Source organism: Nipponia nippon, unplaced genomic scaffold (assembly GCF_047370975.1).
Source record: "Nipponia nippon isolate SJK-2023a ecotype South Korea unplaced genomic scaffold, ASM4737097v1 scaffold_33, whole genome shotgun sequence".
NCBI classification, from domain to species: Eukaryota; Metazoa; Chordata; class Aves; order Pelecaniformes; family Threskiornithidae; genus Nipponia; species Nipponia nippon.
Window position 1 is genome coordinate 3,523,912 of NW_028262351.1, and position 19,144 is coordinate 3,543,055.

The 19,144-nt window shown below is 47.8% G+C and overlaps 1 protein-coding gene across 6 annotated transcripts in view; it reads left to right on the forward strand.

Moving 5' to 3' along the window:
• Positions 1-4,015: 4,015 nt before the first annotated feature.
• LOC148054193 (single-stranded DNA-binding protein 2-like) overlaps positions 4,016-19,144 on the forward strand; it is a 250,001-nt gene continuing 234,872 nt past the window's right edge. For all 6 annotated transcript variants that reach the window (XM_087770638.1, XM_087770641.1, XM_087770636.1 and 3 more), the window contains exon 1: positions 4,016-4,121. In XM_087770638.1, the coding sequence (XP_087626764.1) occupies positions 4,063-4,121 (59 nt within the window). In that variant the 5' untranslated portion in view covers positions 4,016-4,062. The remainder of the gene's footprint in view (positions 4,122-19,144) is intronic.

Genomic DNA, 19,144 nt, shown 5'->3' on the forward strand with positions numbered 1-19,144 from the left:
GGACTCTCAATCATTTTACTCCTTCCTGTTGTCTCTACTACTCTGTCACTAATTTGTTCCAGTCACTCATTAATACTCTTAATCCCCCCAAACCAATTTCACCTGACCAATCGTTTCTTTCATTCTAGCAGCTCAAAATCCAGAGGATATTTTTTTCTGCAGCTCTAACAATGATAAGCTGATGCTGGTGGTCTATGTCTTATACAACTTCCCTCCTCAAATTTTGTGTGGCAATTATTGTTAGAGACCTTTGCCTGCAAGCACAATGGGGAGGTGGGTATATTTTGTCACAAAAATTTTGCAACTGGCCTGTGCCAACTGAGGAGAGAGGCTAGGATGCAAAGTATAGAATTACAAGAGTAATTCTTTATTCATGCACATGAGGTGTCCCATTCAAACACCGAGTGTGGTTTTACACATGGTTCTTATACCTTTCAAGTGTTCAGGTACAACATGATTTGACTAATCACTCCTTAACACACACATACTACTGTTTTGCAAAGTAACCATAATTCTGTGGCATCATCATCCATCTGCTTCTTTCTTGATCTAAACGTCCCTGGAGGCAGTCTTGCTACAGTTACTTATCTATGATGCCAGATAATGGAAGGGTTTCACAGAGGTGTTAGAGGGGTTAGGATGCTGGCATTATCTCGGTAGTCAAGGGGTATCCTTTTTTCTTCAGGGTGGGTGCTGTCATCCTCCTCCTTGCAATGAGCTGGAATCCTTTAGTTATGCTTACTTAACTATGACTATGCAGTATACAATGTAAACTATATATATATTTATATATCTGTCCCATTAAATGTCCCGATCCAAAGTCGGGGGAGGTTTCGATACGATCCCAAGGACGAGATTAAGATGCAAACAAGGTCAAATGCCGTACAACCTTTTGACTTTATTTTGGTGAACGAAGGGGTGAGGACCAGGAGAGAAAAAAGAGAGAAAGAGCGTGCTCAGGAAGGTGAGAAGCGAGCCACGTAGGGGAACTAGCTACCGCCACTCCGAGTCCAGCATTGTCCCGTCGATCAAAGGTCCAGTCAGTCCAGCCTCTGTGTCTGCAGGAGCAGCTTCCAAGGAGTGCGCGGGGTAGGACGAGAAGGAAAAGAGAGGGAAGAGAGCCTCAAAAGGCGCACGCAGTCCTTTTATAGGGCCATGCACATGCGCAGAACGGGTCTGCGTACATGGAGTTTGCGCTTCTGCTTTTCGCGCCCTGGTCTCTGCTCAGGCGTACGTGCAGTCCATGGCCCCGCCTTTCGCGTCCTGGCCTCTGCCTTTCGCACCCTGGTCTCTGCGCAGTCCTGGCCTCTGCATGGGCGTCCTGTGGTGGTTTCGTTGGGGGCTGGATGTCGAAACCAGAAGATGGCGGTAGAATGGCAATGTCGAGACAATTCTGGTTCCATAATAGTCCTCGACAATATCTTAAGAAAGTTCATACAATTTCATACTATAAGGACTAATTGCTACAATAGTTAGGGAATGAGATTTTCCTAACAATTTACAATGTGGCCTGACTAAGAAGCACTCTGAGTGCTTGACATTAAACACTAAAAGCCCCCTTGGGTTACACACATGAGTAGATTTACAGGATTAGTCATATATTTATAAAGATAAACATGTATCAAAATCTGAAAAATTTGGGATTATACTTGAGTAGCAACAACAAAAGTCTTGAAACTTTGGGGTACTTAAAAAACCCCAAGTAATAAATGGTAGCAGTGGTTTCTGTCTTCCTATCACCTCTCAGGAGCATGCAATTATTTGAAATGTACCTTTAAAAAAATCTTTAGGTTTTGGTGCTTTTTTCTTTTTTTAGCTTTTCTAAGACATACTGTTTTGAATCAGTATCCCTGCTGTGATAGGGAACACACTCTCAGCTTGTCCCTACCCTTCCTAGCTGTGCTAGAAGAAGGGTTTGAACTTTGGTGCTCAAGGAATGTAGGAGCTGAGCAGATTTCTGTGGGAGGGCAGACATAGGTGCTTAAGTAGTTTGGGGCCTGACAGAATTAGCATGTGCCATAGCTTGGGGGGTACTTGTGAGTACTAAAAGAGGATTTGAAGCCCAGCACGAAGGGGTCTAGGTGGAAGGGCCCATGAAGTGGCCTCTGAGGTGGTCAGAGGGCACAGGGGCGAGGGTGTTGCAGTGCCAAGGCTTGGTGCAGGCCTCCACATGGTGCAGGAGGAGGCCAGGGGAGGCACAAAAGGGGTGGCAGACCCTAAGGTAGATTGGGGCTGGGTGTCAGGGCTCTGCAGCTGCTGAGGGGACTTCTGCAGGGAGTGGGGTCACTGTGGACGCCGATGGCAGTTGGGGTGGAGGGGAGGAGAGGGACAGAGGCAGCCGCAGGGCCACTCTAGATCCCAGGGGGGTGGCAGAGGCGACTCCGTGCTGGCTGCACCCCCAGCCTGCGGGGGATGGGGGGCGCAGCACACTCCACAGCAGGTTGAATCTGGCTGCTGGCTGTTCATGGCTTGGATAAGTGCACTCTGTGCTGGGTTAAAAACTGGCTGGGCGGCCGAGCCCAGAGAGTGGTGGTGAATGGAGTCAAATCCAGTTGGCGGCCGGTCACGAGTGGTGTTCCCCAGGGCTCAGTAGTGGGGCCAGTCCTGGTCAATATCTTCAGTGATGATCTGGATGAGGGGATTGAGTGCACCCTCAGTAAATTTGCACATGACACCAAGGTGGGTGGAAGTGTCGATCTGCTGGAGGGTAGGAAGGCCCTACAGAGGGACCTGGACAGGCTGGATCAATGGGCCAGGGCCAACTGTATGAGGTTCAACAAGGCTAAGTGCCGAGTCCTGCACTTGGGTCACAACAACCCCATGCAACGCTACAGGCTGGGGGAGGAGTGGCTGGAGAGCTGCCTGGCAGAAAAGGACCTGGGGGTGTTGGTTGACAGCCGCCTGAACATGAGCCAGCAGTGTGCTCAGGTGGCCAAGAAGGCCAATGGCATCCTGGCCTGTATCAAGAATAGTGTGGCCAGCAGGACCAGGGAGGTGATAGTGCCCCTGTACTCGGCACTGGTGAGGCCGCACCTCGAGTACTGTGTTCATTTTTGGGCCCCTCACTACAAGAAGGACATGGAGGTGCTGGAGCATGTCCAGAGGAGGGCAACGAAGCTGGTGAAGGGTCTAGAGGACAAGTCTTATGAGGAGCGGCTGAGGGAACTGGGGTTGTTTAGTCTGGAGAAGAGGAGGCTGAGGGGAGACCTTATTGCTCTCTACAACTACCTGAAAGGAGGTTGTAGCGAGTTGGGGGTCGGCCTCTTCTCCCTAGTAACAAGCGACAGGACAAGAAGAAACGGCCTCAAGCTGCGCCAGGGGAAGTTTAGGTTGGATATTAGGAAAAACTTCTTCACCGAAAGGGTAGTCAGGCATTGGAACAGGCTGCCCAGGGAAGTGGTTGAGTCTCCATCCCTGGAGGTATTTAAAAGAAGGGTAGACATGGTGCTTGAGGACATGGTATAGTGGTGGACTTGGCAGTGATAGGTTAACGGTTGGACTCGATGATCTTAAGGGTCTTTTCCAACCTTAACGATTCTATGATTCTATGAATGGGCTAGGAGCGGGGAAGGGGTGCCCGGGAGGGCGGCAGGCGCGGTGGCCTGTGCAGCTAGCTGAACAACGGGGAGACTGGGAGCTGCCTGGTGGTGCTAGCTGCGGAGTCCAGTCCGCACTTTCCCTCTCTCCTTCGTGCTCTCCCTCGCCGGTAGCAACGGAGGGCGGGTAGCGCGCGCTCGGAACAGCGAGTTGTTTAAAATCCTTCTAGAACCGTTTCTAATTCCCCCTTGCACAGGGGAAGGGATAGCGCAAGAGGGGGAAGGGAGGGAGGAAGAAGAAGGAGGAGGAGGAGGAGGAGCCGAGAGGGTGGGGAGAGCGAGAGGGAGGAGGAGGAAGCAGGCTGTCCTGTTCTCTGCCTGTCAATCACCGCGCGGAGGGTGTGCCCTCCTGCGCGGCGGGCCAATGGTGTGTGTGTGTGTGGCAGTGTCTCCATGGTGACGGGGCTGTTCCTGGGGAGGCTGTGATGGGTTGACAGGTGCGTGACAGTCGGAGCTCTCTGCAGGCATGTACGGCAAAGGCAAGAGCAACAGCAGCGTCCCGTCCGACAGCCAGGCCAGGGAGAAGTGAGTACAATCTGCCTGACCGGGCGCCTACACACGCACATACCTTGCACAACGTAACTTTCCTGCTCGCGGGCGATATGGCCGGGTGCGCGCTTCGGGAAAGGAGGGGGGAAGCTCGTGGGAAGCGGAAGGGACCGGGCGGGAATGGGCCGGGGCGGTGGGAGGCAGGGAGGAGCTGGGCCGCGGGGGACCTGGCTCTCGCACTGTGGTGGGCAGGGAGGCTCGACACGGGGGCTAGGGGCGATGTGGAGGGGGGCGATCGAGGCTGCCCTCTGCGCCGCGGGCGAGAAGGGTCTGGGAAGGGGTCCCTCAGCGCCCCGTGGCGGGAGAGGTGGCGGGACAGGAGGAGCCGGCAGGGGCTGGGTGAGTGGGAAGGAGGGAAGCATAGGTCGTGCTGGCGGAGACCATCGCTCCCCCTTCCCCCGCTCCTCAGCGCGGCGGGATGTGAGGTCAGGGAGGGCGACCGTTGAGCCGTCGGCGCGCTAGGGCGAGGACGGAAGAGTGCACTTGGCGCCCCTTCCTCCTGGCCCCAGCGGGGCCAGGGGGTATTTGTGGCAGCGCAAGGTTTTGGGACAACTTTGATAACAAAGAGCCTCAGCCTGGCTGCTGGGGACGGTGCTGCCGCCGGGTGGGGGCGGGGGCATCGGGAGCCTCCCACCGCTGCTTTATGACTCTCTGGTTCTCAACTTTTCATCGGGACCGTGTATCTTCCTTCCCCCTCCCCGTTTGTCTTCCTCTTCTCCGCCTGGCTGGCCCTGCCGGCCGTGTCCGGTCCCGGGGTGCGGGCAGCAGTCTGGCCGGGGAGGGGGCACGGAGTGAAGTGCATTGTTCTCCGGGAGTTAAAATGGGATTACTGCAAGCAGAAGGAGGGGATTACCTGCGAGGGATATTGTGTTTCAAGAGACAGGGGAAAGCAGTGGTGTGTTCATCGTTTCGTTTATTTTTCGTCCGTTAAAAAAAAACAAACCAGCAAAGGTCTTAGAAGAAAGCAAACGGTCGTCGCGCGCGCGCGTGCGTGTGTGTGTGTGTGCGTGCGTGTAAAAGGGACACCAAACGCTAGAACTTTGTCAAAATTGGCTAATGCTGAAATAGTCTGCAAGAACTACTTTTTAGGTTTTGGGACTGTGATATGTAAAATAGAAATAAAATCTGTTAAAACCATGTAAGGATTTCTTTATTTAAACATACACAGGAAGAAAATAAAATAATAAAAGACTTCAGACTGGGAAAAACTTGACAGTGCACATGAGAAATGCTGAAAACTGACAATGTAGCATATGCAGTCAAATGCCCACAGTAAATATAGTGGCAGTGGTGGGACAATAAACAGTGTTTGGTTGAGCAGAGTTTTAGGATTATTTCCTTCAGATATTATAACGTTATACATTACTTGCAGATATAGGTGCAAAATAATTGGAAGGAAAATTACTTTCGAGTAGTGTCTCTTTAAGTTCACTGTAGTTGCAGCTTTGCTTTGCATTACTGAGATTGGTTTAGCACAGGCAGGAGGTGATGGTTGTGAAGGAGGAAAAGTCGAATACAGTGAAGGGGGAGGAGGAAGTGTATGTGACTAGCCTGGTCAAGGCTACTGAGTCAGTTTGCTGCAGCTGGTTGAGAGGGTCAGGTGACTGCTAACCATGTATTTTCTGCAAAAATAGTATTGCTTCAGAATTGCATTTAACATGGCAACGAATAGTCCAAACACGAGTGATGAGTTTTTGTTCAGGCAGTTTGTCTTGAACCTTTAACTAGAAGTGTTCTGGGTTTGTATTTTTTTTTTTTTCTGTTGTGGTTGTTTTTTTCTTTTGGGGGAGGTGGGTTTTGCTACAGTATTTTAAGGACTAGATAAGAGAACATGAGATTGATCTGACTGGACAAACAGTAGCCCTATAGGTTTATTTTAATTCCACTTTGCAATGTCTACCTGATACAAGCTATACACAAAACTCTCTTGATTCTAGGGCTGAAATATTAAAATATTTTCAGTCTTTTTTCTTTTTAGCTGACTTTTCTTCCTGAGTCCTGCTGACATTTTTCTTAGGGCGCAAGAGCTCTCAATCCTGACGTGCAAGAGGTCAGGCAAGGGAGGCAGGAGGCCAGCTTGGCTAACTCAAGACCTCTTAGCCAAACTAAAACACAGAAACAAAATGTATAGGCAGTGGAGGCAGGGATACACATCTTGGGGAGATTATAGGGATATGGCCCAGGAGTGCAGGGAGAAGATCAGGAAAGCCAAGGCACAGCTGGAGCTGAACTTGGCTAGGGATGTGAAAATCAAAGAATCATAGAATCATTTAGGTTGGAAAAGACCTTTAAGATCATCGAGTCCAACCGTTAACCTATCACTACCAAGTCCACCACTATACCATGTCCTCGAGCACCACATCTACACATCTTTTAAATACCTCCAGGGATGGGGACTCAACCACTTCCCTGGGCAGCCAGTTCCAGTGCCTGACAACCCTTTTGGTGAATAAATTTTTCCTAATATCCAACCTAAACCTCCCCTGGTGCAACTTGAGGCCGTTTTCTCTCATCCTATCCCTTGCTACTTGGGAAAAGAGACCATCCCCCACCTCGCTACAACCTCCTTTCAGGTAGTTGTAGAGAGCGATATGGTCTCCCCTGAGCCTCCTCTTCTCCAGACTAAACAACCCCAGTTCCCTCAGCCGCTCCTCATAAGACTTGTGCTCCAGACCCTTCACCAACTTCGTTGCCCTTCTTTGGACATGCTCCAGCACCTCGATGTCCTTCTTGTAGTGAGGGGCCCAAAAATGAACACAGTACTCGAGGTGCGGCCTCACCAGTGCCGAGTACAGGGGCACTATCACCTCCCTAGTCCTGCTAGCCACACTATTTCTGATCCAAGCCAGGATGCCATTAGCCTTCTTGGCCACCTGAGCACACTGCCGGCTCATATTCAGCCGACTATTGACCAACACTCTCAGATCCTTTTCTGCCAGGTAGCTTTCCAGCCACTCCTCCCCCAGCCTGTAGCGTTGCATGGGGTTGTTGTGACCCAAGTGCAGGACCCGGCACTTAGCCTTGTTGAACCTCATACAATTGGCCTCGGTCCATTGATCCAGCCTGTCCAGGTCCCTCTGTAGGGCCTTCCTACCCTCCAACAGATCGACACTTCCACCCAACTTGGTGTCGTCTGCAAACTTACTGAGGGTGCACTCAATCCCCTCGTCCAGATCATTGATAAAGATATTAAACAGAACTGGCCTCAATACTGAGCCCTAGGGAACACCACTTGTGACCGGCCACCAACTGGATTTGACTCCATTCACCACCACTCTCTGGGCTCGGCCCTCCAGCCAGTTTTTAACCCAGCGTAGAGTGCACCCATCCAAGCCATGAGCAGCCAGCTTCTTCAGGAGAATGCTGTGGGAGACAGTGTCAAAGGCCTTACTAAAGTCCAGGTAGACAACATCCACAGCCTTCCCCTCATCCACTAAGTCATAGAAGGAGATCAGGTTGGTCAAGCAGGACCTTCCCTTCATGAACCCATGTTGGCTGGGCCTGATCCCCTGGTTTTCCCGCACGTGCCACGTGATAGCACTCAAGATGATATGCTCCATGACCTTCCCCGGCACCGAGGTCAGGCTGACCACTTCTTCCAAAGATGGTAAGCTCTCTTTTTTTTTCCTGAGTTCCAGCCAAAGCTCTCTGTTCAGCCAGGCTGGTCGTCTTCCCCGCCTGCTCGTCTTTTAGCACATGGGGACAGCCTGCTCCTGCAGCTTTAAGACTTCCTTCTTGAAAAACATCCAGCCTTCCTGGACTCCTTTGCCCTTCAGGACTGCCTCCCAAGGGACTCTCTCAACCAGGCCCCTAAACAGGCCAAAGTCTGCCTTTCTAAAGTCCAAGGTAGTTGTTTTGCTGACCCCCTTCCTTACTTCTCCAAGAATTGAAAACTCTATCATTTTATGATTGCTGAGCCCAAGACAGCCTCTGACCACCACATCACCCACCAGGCCTTCTCTGTTCGTAAAACAGCAGGTCCAGCGGGGCACCTCCCCTGGTTGGCTCCTTCTTCAGCTGTGTCAGGAAGTTATCTTCCACACACTCCAGGAACCTCCTAGACTGTTTCCTCTCCGCTGTATTTCCAGCAGACATCTGGTAAGTGGAAGTCTCCCACGAGAACAAGGGCTAGCGATTGTGAGACTTCAGCCAGCCGCTTGTAGAATGCTTCATCTATTAAGATATTTAAAAAAGCCCTTTTTATTGTCCTTCACAGTACTGGCCAGCTTCAGCTCTAGTTGAGCTTTGGCCACGTGTATTTCCTTCCTGCAGCGGCAAACAGCATCTCTGTAGTCCTCCCATGTTGCCTGACCTTGCTTCCACTGGCCATACATTTTCTTTTTCGCCTTAGTTCTAGCATAAGATCCCTACTCAGCCAAGCCGGCCTTCTACCTCGCCTGCTTGACTTCCGACATTTTGGAATTGCCTGCTCCTGTGCTCTTAGGAGGTGGTACTTAAAAAGTGACCAGCACTGATGGACCCTAGCACCTTCAAAAGCTTTTTCCCAGGGGACCTTACGAAGTAGTTCCCTGAGCAGCCTGAAGTCAGCTCTCCTCATATCCAGAGTTGAGGTCTTGCTGGCAGTTTTCCTCCTGTTACCATAGAGTTTAAACTTGACTGCTTCGTGGTCGCTGTGGCCAAGGCAGCCACCAATCGCCACTTCACCCGCGAGACCCTCTCTGTCAGTAAGCAGCAAATCGAGGAAGGCACCTTTCCTGGTCGGTTCCCTTAGTACCTGTACCAAGAAGTTATCATCCAGATGGTTTAGGAATCTTCTGGACCTGCTTGTACCAGCTGTGTGGTATTCCCAGTTGACATCTGGCAAGTTGAAGTCCCCCATAAGGACAAGGGCAGATGACTTGGAAGCATCCCTTAGTTTCTTAAAGAATAACTCATCAATGTCGTCATCCTGGCTGGGTGGCCATAGTAGACTCCCACAACGACATCCACTTTATTTGTCTGTCCCTTAATCCTTACCCAGAGGCTCTCAACTGTGCCATCGCCCACTGCTAGCTCCATGCATTCCAGCCCCTCCACTACATACAATGCCACCCCCCCACCTCACCTGCCCTGCCTATCCCTCCTGAAGAGCCTGTAACCATCCATCGTGGCACACCAGTCACAGGACTCATCCCACCAGGTTTCACTTATGCCTATGATGTCATATCTCTGGGGCTTGGCCAAGGCATCTAGCTCCTCTTGCTTGTTCCTCAGGCTACGTGCATTTGTGTAGAAACACTTCAAGTGTGGTTCATTGTGCCTGTTGCCTCGTGGAGCAGCCTGAGGAATCTCACTAGCACTCAGCTCCTCGAACTTTGGCGTGCCATCCCGTTGCTCATCGCTGACTAGCCAGGTATTGTCCCTTTCCCCCTTCCAATCTAGATTAAAGCTCTGTCAACCAGCCCTATCAATCAGAAGCTTTATCAATCAGAAGATCAGGTTTGAGACCATCTAAGGAACCTGAATGTGCACAAGTCCATGGGAACTGATGAGGTGCATCCGAGGGTCCTGAGGGAACTGGCAGATGAAGTTGCTAAGGCGCTATACATAATATTTAAAAAGTCATGGCAGACTGGTGAAGTTCCCAGTGACTTGAAAAAGGGAAACATAACCCCCATTTTTAAAAACAGAAAAAAGGAAGACCCAGGGAACTACAGGCTGGTCAGTCTCACCTCTGTGCCCGGCAAGATCATGGAGCAGATCCTCCTGGAAACTATGCTAAGGCACATGGAAAACAGAGAAATGATTGGTGACAGCCAGCATGGCTTCACTAAGGGCAAATTATAGAATCACAGAATGCTTTGGGATGGAAGGGACCTTTAAAGGTCATCGAGTCCATCCCCCCTGCAATTGGCAGGGACATCTACAACTAGATCAGGTTACTCAGAGCCCCATCCAGCCTGTCCTTATATGTTTCCAGGGATGGGGCATCTACCACCTCTCTGGGCAACCGGTTCCAGTGTTTCACTATCCTCATCGTAAAAAATTTCTTCCTTACATCTAGTCTGAATCTACCTTCTTTTAGTTTACAACCATTACCCCTTGTCCTATCGCTATTGGCCCTGCTAAAGAGTCTGTCCCCATATTTCTTATAAGCCCTCTTTAAGGCAGCTGGAACTTAAACTGGCCACTGCCGTTAAAGACAACAAAAAAGTTTTTATAAATATGTCAGTGACAAAAGGAGGGCCAGGGAGAATCTCCCTCCTTTGTTGGATGCAGAAGGTATCCTTGCCACGAAGGACTAGGAGAAGGCAGAGGTACTTAATGCCTTCTTTGCCTCAGTCTTTCATAGTCAAGCTAGTCATCCTCGGGTTTTTCAGGCCCCTGAGCTGGGAGATGGAGATAGGATGCAGAGTGAAGTCCCAGTTGTTGAAGAGGTGGCAGTCACTGACCTACTTCTCCACCTGGATGCGCACAAGTCCATGGGGCCAGATGGGATCCACCCGAGGATACTGAGGGAGCTGGCAGAGGAGCTGGCCAAGCCACTCTCCAATATTTATCAGCAGCCCTGGTCAACCGGGGAGGTCCCGGGTGACTGGAAGCTAGCAAACGTGATGCCCCCCTACAAGAAGGTTCGGAAGGAGGATCCGGGGAACTACAGGCCTGTCAGCCTGACCTCGGTGCCGGGGAAGGTCATGGAGCAGGTCATCTTGAGTGCTATTATGCAGCAAGTGTGGGACAACCGAGGGATCAGGCCCAGGCATCATGGGTTTATGAAAGAGAGGTCCTGTTTCACTAACCTGGTCTCCTTCTATGTCAAGGTGACCCGCTTGGTGGATGAGGGGAAGGCTGTGGATGTTGTCTGCTTGGACTTTAGTAAGGCCTTTGACACAGTCTCCCACAGCATTCTCCTGGAGAAGCTGGCTGCTCACGGCTTGGATGGGTGCACTCTACGCTGGGTTAAAAACTGGCTGGATGGCCGAGCCCAGAGAGTGGTGGTGAATGGAGTCAAATCCAGTTGGCGGCCGGTCACGAGTGGTGTTCCCCAGGGCTCAGTAGTGGGGCCGGTCCTGTTCAATATCTTCATTGATGATGTGGATGAGGGGATTGAGTGCACCCTCAGTAAGTTTGCAGATGACACCAAGTTGGGTGGAAGTGTTGATCTGCTAGAGGGTAGGAAGGCCCTGCAGAGGGACCTGGACAGGCTGGATCCTTGGGCCGGGGCCAACTGTATGAGATTCAACAAGGCTAAGTGCTGGGTCCTGCACTTGGGTCACAACAACCCCATGCAACGCTACAGGCTGGGGGAGGAGTGGCTGGAGAGCTGCCTGGCAGAAAAGGACCTGGGGGGGTTGGTTGACAGCCGCCTGAACATGAGCCAGCAGTGTGCTCAGGTGGCCAAGAGGGCCAATGGCATCCTGGCCTGTATCAGGAATAGTGTGGCCAGCAGGACCAGGGAGGTGATAGTGCCCCTGTACTTGGCACTGGTGAGGCCGCACCTCGAGTACTGTGTTCATTTTTGGGCCCCTCACTACAAGAAGGACATGGAGGTGCTGGAACGTGTCCAAAGAAGGGCAACGAAGTTGGTGAAGGGTCTGGAGGAGCAGCTGAGGGAGCCGGGGTTGTTTAGTCTGGAGAAGAGGAGGCTGAGGGGAGACCTTATTGCTCTCTACAACTACCTGAAAGGAGGTTGTAGCGAGGTGGGGGTCCGTCTCTTCTCCCTAGTAACGAGTGATAGGACTAGAGGAAACGGCCTCAAGCTGCACCAGGGGAGGTTTAGGGTAGACATTAGGAAAAACTTCTTCACCGAAAGGGTTGACAAGCATTGGAACAGGCTGCCCAGGGAAGTGGTTGAGTCTCCATCCCTGGAGGTATTTAAAGAACGGATGGATGTGGTGCTCGAGGACATGGTATAGATGGACTTGGCAGTGATAGGTTAACGGTTGGACTCGATGATCTTAAGGGTCTTTTCCAACCTAAATGATTCTATGATTCTATGATTCTATGATTCTATGATTTAAGTATTGAAAGGCTGCAATAAGGTCTCCCCGCAGCCTTCTCTTCTCCAGGATGAACAACCCCAGCTCTTTTAGCCTTTCCTCATAGGAGAGGTGGTCCAGCCCTCTGATCATTTTTGTGGCCCTCCCCCGGACCCGCTCCAACAGGTCCATGTCCTTCTTGTACTGAGGACCCCAGAGCTGGTGCCCTTCTACGACAGGGTTATAGCATTGGTGGATAAGGGAAGAATGACTGATGTTCTCAACCTGGACTTGTGCAAAGCTTTTGGTACTGTCTCGCACAACATCCTTGTCTCTAAAATGGGGAGACATGGATTTGATGGATGGACCACTCGGTGGATAAGGAATTGGCTGGATGGTCGCACTCAAAGAGTTGCGATCAATGGCTCGATGTCTGGGTGGAGACCAGTGACAAGTGGTGTCCCTCAGGCGTCCGTATTGGGACCAGTATTATTTAACATCTTTGTCGGGGACATGGGACAGTGGGATTGAGTGCACCCTCAGCAAGTTTGTGGATGACACCAAGCTGAGTGGTGTAGTTGATACTCTAGAGGGAAGGAGTGCCATCCAGAGGGGCCTTGACAGGCTTGAGAGGTGGGCCCGTGCGAACTTCATGAAGTTCAACAAGGCCAAGTGCAAGGTCCTGCACCTGGGTCGGGGCAATCCCAAACATGGATACAGGCTGGGCGATGAGTGGAATGAGAGAAGCCCTGAGGAGATGGACTTGGGGATACTGGTGGATGAAAAACTGAATATGAGCCGGCAATGTGCACTTGCAGCCCAGAAAGCCAATCACATCCTGGGCTGCATCAAAAGAAGTGTGGCCAGCAGGTTGAGGGAGGTGATTCTCCCCCTCTACTTCGTTCTCGTGAGACCCCACCTGGAGTACTGTGTTCAGCTCTGGGGCCCCCAGCATAAGAAAGACATGGACCTGCTCGAGCGGGTCCAGAGGAGGGCCACAAAGATGATCAGAGGGCTGGAGCACCTCCCCTATGAGGACAGCCTGAGAGAGTTGGGTTTGTTTAGCCCAGAGAAGAGAAGGCTCCAGACAGACCTTATTGTGGCCTTCCAGTACTTAAAGGGAGCCTACAGGAAAGATGGGGAGGGACTCTTTATCAGGGAGTGTAGTGATAGGACGAGGGGTAACAGTGTTAAACTGAAAGAGGGTAGATTTAGATTAGATATTAGGAAGAAATTCTTTACTGTGACCTATTTCTGAATAGTAGCTGAACTCCTAAGTAAAGTTATGGGGGGCCCTGCTAGATGATGCTGTTCAATTTTTACATACACTTTGTCACCCACTCTAAAAGCTGAAAAAATTAATTGCTCATGTATAGATTATCTTTTATAAAACACTTAAATGGATTGATTTTAAATCATGAGCTAGTCTAGTGAGGAGTATATTTCAAGTCTGGAAAAGTGTGTGTGTTTTTTGGATTTTGTTTGTTTGTAATCAAGGATGTAATATATTTTACAGACTGATCCAGTGCCAAATACATTTGCAGTGTAGTATCTCACTATAAGCTGCCTTTAATATTTGTCTTTTGAGGTTAGGTAATTTCTATTAAATAAAATGAAGATGTTTTGTAAGTCACTTACAGAAGCCTCTGGGAAGTTTTTAGTTCCAAAGATGGTGTTCATTTTATGGTCTTTCTCTTTGTCCTTCCCATGTGACCTTTGGGGTAAATTACCTATTTTTATGTAGCTTAACAACAAATCTGAAGTGTGGATAGATGAGTTCAGGAAAAATAATATCTAACTTTATACCACAGAGGTATAAAGTGTAAAGCTGTGTGCAGCACAGCTAGGTAAAACCCGAAAAATGAAGGCATAGTATATGTAAAGTGCAAAGAAGATGAAAAGAGAAAAATCAGAAATGTTTTTACTCCACTTCCTCCTGTTTTGGAACAGTCGTGGCTTAATTCTGGGTTCAGGCCACCCCTATTGCATAATGGATGATAAAGTTGTATTAAACAATAGCTCTTGTTCTACTCATGCTGTGCCAGAACCAAATAAGGCTCATCTAAATTTTTAAAGGAAAAAGACTAAAATTTTTCTTAACATCCTCTTTTGTTATCTCTTCACAGCAAATGTGTCTTTTTATTTTTCTTCTTATTACTTAAAATTGGATTAATTCAGATTAGGAGTTTAGACCTCCTAACATTTAATTGAGTGGCAAAACTCTATGAACTTTTAATCTTGGAGAAAGAATGATCGGACCATGCAAATTTTATATCCAGTTATATATCTTTTTAAACAGCACTTTTATTGGCATTCTCAAATAGTAATATCTGTAGATATAAACAGTGTTTAAAGTTAGAAAAAATATATAAAAATAGTTAAAAAGACATATGTTATGAGCAAAATTAATTTCTGAAGGGATTAGCTGTTTTGTGTTCAGTTATCTTGATCTTTCAGCAGTCCTCTAAACTAGGTTTTTCCCAAGATGCTTTTTTCTTGCTGGGGCTCAGCAAGCATGCAAATTTTGTTTAAAAATTACCAGGTGATTAGAGACTTCTATTTAGTTTAATATAAAAGGATGCATGGTCAAAGTAACAATGTAGAGACAAGCATTAAAATCAATTATTGATTTCTTTGCAGCTTGGGGTAGGAGAGGACCAAGAGAAAGTGAGAATATTTGATTGCTATGAACATTCTTGCTCCATTTTTTTGCATGACACTACTTGTAAATGTCTTGTAAGTTTGATCCCTGCCAGTTGGCTGCGTGAAGGAAGATGGGCATTTTTCTCTTTTTCTTTTCCACATAGCTTGCGCTGCTTTGAAGAAACAGAAAGTGTCCCCTTTGTTTCTCCTCAAGTCTGTTTTGGTTGATTGGCTGTTTGGATGTATGGGTCTTCTATATGAATGGTTTGAATGCCTGCCTTGATATATATCTCTTCCCAGGCAGGAAAACAGTGACATTTACACAATTTCTGTCTTTTTAAATTTTTTTTGGTGGTACCAGTAGAGTTCTCCATAAATACAGAAAAATTTAGCGATGCTTTCCTCATTTGATTCTGCTGCTGTTAAGCAAACCTCTGAGATTTCCTAAGGTTTTGGAGGGTTTGTGGATTTCTGGAGAATTGTGTGGATTTTTATTATTATTTGAAAAGACAGCATTACATGTATTTATATTACTAAGGTTATCTTTGCCAACGAGATATCTTTGCTTTGTCTGTAAGCTACATAAAAATAAGATACAGATTAAAAATTCATTGGCATCAATGATAAATTTTCTGTTTGTCACTGGGAAATGGTGAGCTAGTTTTTAAGTGTATTGCCTACAATGGGGCTATTTGTATGCACATAGTTAAGCACATACTGAAGTGCTTTATTGGACTGAAAAGACAAGAACCAAAGGGAAAAAAATCTATTTCTGTATTGCTTCCTCAATTGGTCTGCTCATAAAAGTTATCTTTTTTTTTTCTTTCCTGTGTTTATTCTTAATTATGAATGTAATGAGGTGTTCGATTCCACCTTTCATAGCCTCTGTAATGTTAAGCAAATTTTTGCTACAGAAGAGTAGGGACTTCTGAAACCCATTGAAACCCACCCAGCAGGTATACTGTTCACTATAGTAAGCATGATTTGGACTCATTTAAGAGAGAATTAAATCTTGCCGGAGGAGACAGTACTTAACAGACACAGATATATATTAATAATTCATTTGGATGAAATTATAGGCAGACAATAATGTCACCAAGTATTAAAGTAGCCAAACAAGATTTTTATAACTTTGCCAAACTTTAACTGTTTGAGCTGAAAATTTATAACGGCATATATATGCCTTGTGCTGATTTATTTAATTTCTGTGTGTGTAAAATTTTGGTTGAAAATATTCTGGCTGGTTTTGAAAGTTAGAAAAAGAGAAAAATGTATTTTCCAATGTTTTAAAAGTTCTGGCAACTTTTACTGTGAAAACCGGTAGTACCACTCTCCTTTGGAACACTTGAAATTTGTTTGAAAAAGCATGAGGTATTTTATTCCAGGGATGTCTTTTTCCATTTGCATGACAAAGCATCTGAATTTAGCCAGTATACAAGCCTTTCAAAAAGATCAATTTGCATATGCTTAGGGTTTACTAACTGTAATCTCTGAATATTTCATTTTTTTCTGAGAATGGTACAAAGATGCATTCTGACTAGACTGCACACATGACATTCTCACGGATTTGAGTGAGCAAGTTCCAAATGTTTGGTTTCTGTGTGACACATATCCTTTCCCATTCAGTGACAGAACATGCAAGTAGCCAAGGGCTTATGGGTGAAACCAGACTTTTTCTGTAAGGAGTTAAGAAACTGCATCTGGCTGCATAGGAGACATGATCTAGGAGCTAAGAAGGGGACAAGGGATACTGGCTAGAGTTCACCTGTGGATGGAAAATTTGTATGAAGAGCTGGGCTGAATGCAGTTTGTTAGAGAAAGGGATTGGACCTTGGATAAGAAGAATTTGACAGGAATGTGGAGAGTGCGATGAGAGAACTGGAACTGGCTAGGCAGAGGGACTGAAAAAAGAACTGAAGCATATGGAAATACTGGGATCAGAGCAGAAGCTTGGAGAGAAATTTGGGACTGGACACTGATGAGAAGGAGAATGTAAATATGAGCGACTGGAGCCTACAGTTGAGAGATGTAAGGAAATAGAGATAATTGGGATTTGGCTTGTGAAGGAGACTGGAGGGAGTAGGGTAGAAATGGCAGATCTAGAGAGAGAACACAAAGAATTACTCTCTAAGGAGACTGGCAGTAGGATCAGAGATCTGACTGGGAGCTCAGTGAATCTAGACAGGGAAAATGAACCTGGTACAAAGCAGCGAATAGAGCCAGAACAACAACCAGAACACCTTGAAGGAGACAAATCGGAAAGGGGAAGATTTTTGTTAAGTTAGGAGGAACATACACTCCCTCCAGATACTAGAAAAGAATCATTCCTTTGCTGCCAGTACATCTGTGGAACTCAAGGGTAAAATGTCTTATACTGAAGATAAAACTGACAGATACATATCAAATACTGACATTTGGGTGGAATGGGAAAGGTGTGAGTGGTAGTTGTAAAACCTGTGGCTCAAATGAGATGCCATGTGAAATAATTTTGGGAGGGAAAGACTGGGAGCTGTAGAGAGCAATGAGGCCGTCACTCAGCCTCCTTTTCTCCACACTAGACAAACCCAGAGTCCTCAGCCACTCCTCATAGGACATGCCTTCCAGCCCTTCCACCAGCTTTGTTGCCCTCCTCTGGATGCATTCAAGTCCCTTAACATCCTTCTTAAATTGTGGGGCCCAGAACTGCACACAGTACTCAAGGTGAGGCCGCACCACTCCAGCCACTCCTCTCCCAATTTATACTTGTGCCCGGCATTACTCCATCCCAGGTGCAGGATCTGGCATTTGGACTTGTTAAATTTGATCCCATTAATCATTGCTCAATGCTCCAATCTATCTAGATCCCTCTGCAAGGCATCTTCTCCCTCAAGAGAGTCAACAGCACCTCCCAGTTTGGTATCATCAGCAAACTTGCTAATGGTGCATTCAACTCCTGCATCCAGATCATTGATAACAATATTGAACAGAACTGGCCCTAGAATTGAGCCCTGAGGAACACCGCTGGTGACTGGTCGACAGCCAGATGTAGCCCCATTCACTACAACCCTTTGAGCCCTGCCGTTCAGCCAGTTCTTCACCCAGAGCAGCGTGTACCTGCTCATCTCACAATTGGACAGCTTGTCCAGAAGGATGCTGTGATGGACAGTGTTAAAGGAGCAGCAGCTACCTGAGCATTCACACACCATTCAGGGAGTCGCACACACACCACCCGAGACTTTAACTGCTAGGACCGGAGTCCCTTTGCAGCGGGCAGCTCCATTGAGCTGACGGGTGCCCCTTTTCCACTCCTCGCTCACACACACACTCACCCTCGGGCGCTTTCTCTCCCTTCAGGCTCGACCCTAGGTTTCCCCGAAGCAGAGTCTCCAACATGACGTACGCCAGGTGAATTTATTGAGTGGTACAGCTGCGAAGAGCAGCTTGAGCTGGGTGCCTCCAGGGAGGGACCTTGAACAAAGAAATCCCTGGGCAATTATACCCTTACAGTTTAAGTTCCCCTCCCCTCATGCGACGGTTCAGTCCAATAGTAATATTTGGGTCTGGGGTCTTCTTGTTCCTTATTGGATCCTTTCCCTGTCTCCAGGCAGGACATTCTTTTTCTTTTCTTGATTAGCTGCAGCTTCCTCCAATGGTTTCGGCTACCTTTTGGCTATCTTTCTGGTTTGCACCGGTTTCAGGACCTTCCTTCATGTAGCTAAGTAAGAGTTCAGCATACGGTCAGTGTATCTAGGTGAAAGTTCACAGCTTGCAGTCTAAGGCTTCAACAGGTCTTTGGATTCTTATTTGAGCTAAAAATTGACTTCTACAACAGAGAGTATCAAGCGCCTTACAAAAATCCAGAAAAAAATACATCTACCGCCTTCCCTTCATCCACTAGGCAGGTGACCTTATCGTAGAAGGAGATCAAATTAGGTAAACAGGACTTTCCCTTTGTGAACCCACGTTGACCGTGCCTGATGACTGCATTGTTCTTTAAATGCCTTTCATTAGTACCCAGTATAATCTTCTCCATAATTTTTCCAGGTACCGAGGTTAAACTAACAGGTCTGTAGTTCCCTGGGTCTTCCCTCACGCCCTTCTTGTAAATTGGAATAACGTTGGCTGCCCAGACTCCCAGGACCTTTGGTAGATGATCGAGAGGGGTCGTGCTGTAACATCCGCTAGATCCTTCAGTACTCTAGGGTGAATCCCATCAGGCCCCATGGACTTGTGAACATTCAGCTGATACAGCTGGTCCCTTATAATTTCAGTGTCCACAAATGGAAAAAATCACTGTTCCTGCAGTCATGGCCCTCCGACTCAGAGGACTGGGCAGCCCAAGGACTATCAATATTATTAAAGACTGAGGCAAAAAAGCATTGAATGCCTCCACTTTTTCTTCATCCCTATTAGTCAGGTGACCATCTTCAACAAGTATTGGTCCAATGTTTTCCTTGG